Here is a 3951-nt window from a genome sequence, read left to right as displayed (position 1 = left end):
ATACAAGTCCAAATTTAAATAATAGTCCAAGAAAATAAATAAAGCTTAAATAAAATAAGTAAACGTCGTCCGATGTCCTCATCACTATATGGAAATAAAATCCTTGAGAGTAAATTTTATTAATTGAAGTGGAGAATCAACTGGTGAGTTTAATATGATGCATACGTTAAGACAGACACTTTTTAATAAGTAATAGTTTCTATATATTGTAATTGTATAATATGAGAATTTACGTTGATTAGAGGTTATCGTATGCTCTTATGTTGCTGGGGTACGTAGGGATATGTATCTGATTTAGAGTGCTGTTTGGGGCAAAAATCAGTTTTTTTCTCAGATTTAGATTGTACTTCTATTTTAGTCTATAAGAAATAAGTTAATATCTTAATCACGTACTTTACCATCATTGATATCGGGTTCATGTTTATCGAGGGAGAGAGTGGTTTCAGTACTATCATACTATGTTTCAACAACTTGAATGTTTTTATATAGTTGAATTTTTTTATCAGGCCAGACGAGCTCTACGCGCTTTAAAAGGATTGGTGAGGCTTCAAGCTCTTGTCAGGGGCCATGCTGTAAGAAAGCAAGCTGCTATTACACTCCGTTGTATGCAAGCTTTAGTAAGAGTTCAGGCTCGTGTCCGAGCGAGGCGTGTTCGTATGGCATTGGAGAGTGAAACAGAACAACAGAAGCTTCAACATCAACTTGAACATGAAGCTCACGTTAAAGAAATTGAAGTAAGATCCCTTTGGTCAATATTTTATTTTATTTTTCTGGAAGTGATAATATTATTCCATTAGGTGGTCATGTAAGATTTTATAGCATATAATTTTTAATTACATTTCACTCTCACCGTGGCATAAATATTTACTGAACCATTCTTGATTTGAAAATACAATTATCCTTTCCTCCCTTGAATTTGTATCAAGAGGTTTTATGTATTTAGGTATCTAGAGCAGGAGGCTTGGTTTATGATTAGGAGATTATGGGTGTGCTTGAACCACATTCTTTTTAAAGAATGTATTTTGGAATAGTGAATTGATGGAGAATGTGTGGTTAAAAAAGAAGATTTTTTTTTTTTTTTAAAATTTGCATATAATATTATTTTAATGAAGAATATGTGATTGAAAAGAAGAGAGGAAAAAATGTATTTTACTAAAAATGGGAATCAAACACAGGCTATATATGATCAGGAATCTACAGGAGGGGTTTTACTTCACCTATGCTCAGTATTGTGTCTGATTTTTGTCTGTTATTCCAGGATGGGTGGTGTGACAGTGTTGGATCTGTCGAAGAAATTAAAAACAAATTGTTGAAGAGGCAAGAGGCTGCTGCTAAACGTGAGAGGGCAATGGCATATGCTTTGGCAAACCAGGTAAGCATTATGTTCGTTGGCTATTAACTAAATTGCACGAAATCATGCTGAGTACTTCATCAAAGGCAATCATCAGAAAATTGAATAATGATGGAAAACCTCCATCCAAGATTCTTTATCCTCTCTGAATTGCTTTTGTTAAACATCTTATGCTTACATTTCATAGCTACTATGGTTACCCTTAAGGGAAACAGGGAATAAATTGTCGCCATTAATTAGACTATGTTTATCCATAGAGGAAATAGGGAATAAATTATTGCTGTTAATTAGACTTAAAATCACTTGTAATGTGCATTAATATAGAATATCCGTGTAACAGTGGCAGGCAGGGTCAAGACAGCAAAATTTGGCTGGTTTTGAACCGGATAAAAGCAACTGGGGTTGGAACTGGTTGGAGAGATGGATGGCTGTTCGTCCATGGGAAAACCGCTTTTTAGACATTAATCTGAAAGATGGAGTGAAGATTCTCGAGAACAGATCGGCTGATGTGAATGAAGGGGCCAAAACCCAGTTAATATCCACTGGAAAGATATCAACATCAAATATTGCAAATGAGAGAACTGTTCCATCACGTTCAAGCATGAACTCAAATGAAAAAAGGGGTCTATCACAGTCTGATGGCAGCAGCTCTTCACCCGGTAAATCAGCAAATGCGCTAGAAACGCCAGGCGTGCTATTAACCAGTACAAGGTCAAAACCAGTTCTTAAAGACTTGGTCGAGGAAACTACCTCTAAGCCTGTTGCTGGTTCAAGATCGCATAGCAATCCAAAAGAGAGATCCACCCTTTCAGATAAACAAGGAAAGAAGCGATTATCTCTGCCAAGCAGCGGTCAGTCTCTCTCTCACGCTTTCCCTTATTCCCAAATATTGTTGTTGTCCTGCTAAGCAAGCTGTCCCTGCTTTATAACAGGACATTTTGAGCATGTTTGGCTAAGATAAAACTAGTTTACATGTGAGGAATGAGTAAGTTTTAAGATAAATAATTTCTTTTATTCATCAAAAAAATGGACAAAGTTGTTTTCTTGACATTAAGGGCAAAAGTTTCAACATAACTTTTTTACTTTTTTTTTTCCGCATAAATTTTTTACTTTTGAGGAAGAAAACAAATGTTTAGAAACTAAATGTGAGTTATCTGAATATGTTTGGCAACAAAAAGTTTCTTAAAAGTAACTTTCAATCATGCTCTGTCTTTCTTGCCTCCAACTTGGATATTTATGCAACTTAGTATTTTACTCTCTTTATGAAATCCAAGATCATTTCTGAATCAACTTGTCAAACACTTGTTGAGATGCATGCAACAAGAAGTTCTGATATTTATCCTATTGAAATCTTGAAAGTCGTAAAATTCCGGATTATCGCACGTATCCATGATTATCAGCATTTCTAATACATGGATTAATAGCTGCCTCCTGTTTGAGATTCTGTATCACACTATGCTGTGACTTGACATTGCACGCTATCAAATATGCGCTTAATTGTCTTGCTAACTATGGCTCTTCACAAGTCAACCAGGTCTAAGTCAGGGGTCTCGACCAACTGGGCAACTCAGTCGAACTGCTGTTAAAAGCTCGCCAACTGGCCAAAAGCCCATGAAGGATAAACCAAATTGAACGGGAATAGCATAAAGCCTTCAAAATCTAGTCCCCAGGCTGATCATTAGTGTCTAGATAATAGCACAGGACTGCCATTTTAAGTCTGTTGTACAAAAAGGGCTCTTTTATGTGAGAAGATGCTGTGTTTTTTTTTTTTTTTTTTCACCAGTGGGCTTGAAGTTGAAAAGATGTTGTGTTTTTTTTTTTTTTTTTTGTCACCAGGGCTTGAAGTTGAAGAGAGGGCGTTCTTGAAATAGGAATGATGGGAGATCAATTGAGTATGTCTGTTGTACCAGATTATTTGTTATTGTATTCTATTCGTTCATTTGTGTTATTTATTCTCTGTAATCGAGTTTCTGGGAATTTTCCGACGATAAATCGTGTGATACAGTCAAAACGAGGTGTTATGATGTAAGAAAGATACATGGAAGATAAGTAAACTTATGGATGGACTTGTAGTGGCAATGACCTCGTGCCGCTCATCCGCTTGCGAGAGCTCAGTTCCATCATCCATGAGCGACTCAGGCCCTCATTAAACCAAGCTTGAGGTCGAGTTGAGCTTGATTCTTAGGCCGGTGAGCCACACCGAGCTTGGTTCTTGGGCTCGTATTTGTTTATCCCGTATTTAATATTTTTATATATTTATTCTTCCAAATGTCCTTTCTTAAAGGGGAAAAATAGGCAGTACTTGTAGATATGGATTCTCATCATTCAAAAGTGTGTTTTGAGTTCCCAATTTGCTAAAATCTATGAATCTGAGTCTTAACATGATCGGAATTATCAATGTAGATCATAAAATTTTCTCTTGCATCATAGCTAGAGGTAAAATTATTAAATCACTTAGTGCTTGTTTGGTACCAATTAAAAGTCAATTAAAATCAAAATTTTAACCGTTATTTCACTATTTCAGCTGTAATTTTTGAATTCTTCTCTTACAAATAGGATTCATTTTATCTCTAACGGTCAAAAATCAATTAACAAAATCC

At 35.7% G+C, this 3951-nt stretch overlaps 1 protein-coding gene across 2 annotated transcripts in view; it reads left to right on the top strand.

Annotated features, from left to right (window-relative positions):
- The window catches only part of LOC111383060 (protein IQ-DOMAIN 1-like), a 7146-nt gene extending 4156 nt beyond the window's left edge, over positions 1–2990 (top strand). For both annotated transcript variants that reach the window (XM_023007121.1, XM_023007122.1), the window contains exons 4-7: positions 507–734; positions 1259–1372; positions 1692–2202; positions 2886–2990. In XM_023007121.1, the coding sequence (XP_022862889.1) occupies positions 507–734; positions 1259–1372; positions 1692–2202; positions 2886–2983 (951 nt within the window). In that variant the 3' untranslated portion in view covers positions 2984–2990. The remainder of the gene's footprint in view (positions 1–506; positions 735–1258; positions 1373–1691; positions 2203–2885) is intronic.
- Positions 2991–3951: the final 961 nt, after the last annotated feature.

This window comes from Olea europaea, unplaced genomic scaffold (genome assembly GCF_002742605.1).
Source record: "Olea europaea var. sylvestris unplaced genomic scaffold, O_europaea_v1 scaffold261, whole genome shotgun sequence".
NCBI lineage: Eukaryota > Viridiplantae > Streptophyta > Magnoliopsida > Lamiales > Oleaceae > Olea > Olea europaea.
The sequence above is the reverse complement of the archived record's forward strand: the minus strand, read 5'-3'. Positions and strand labels throughout refer to the sequence as shown.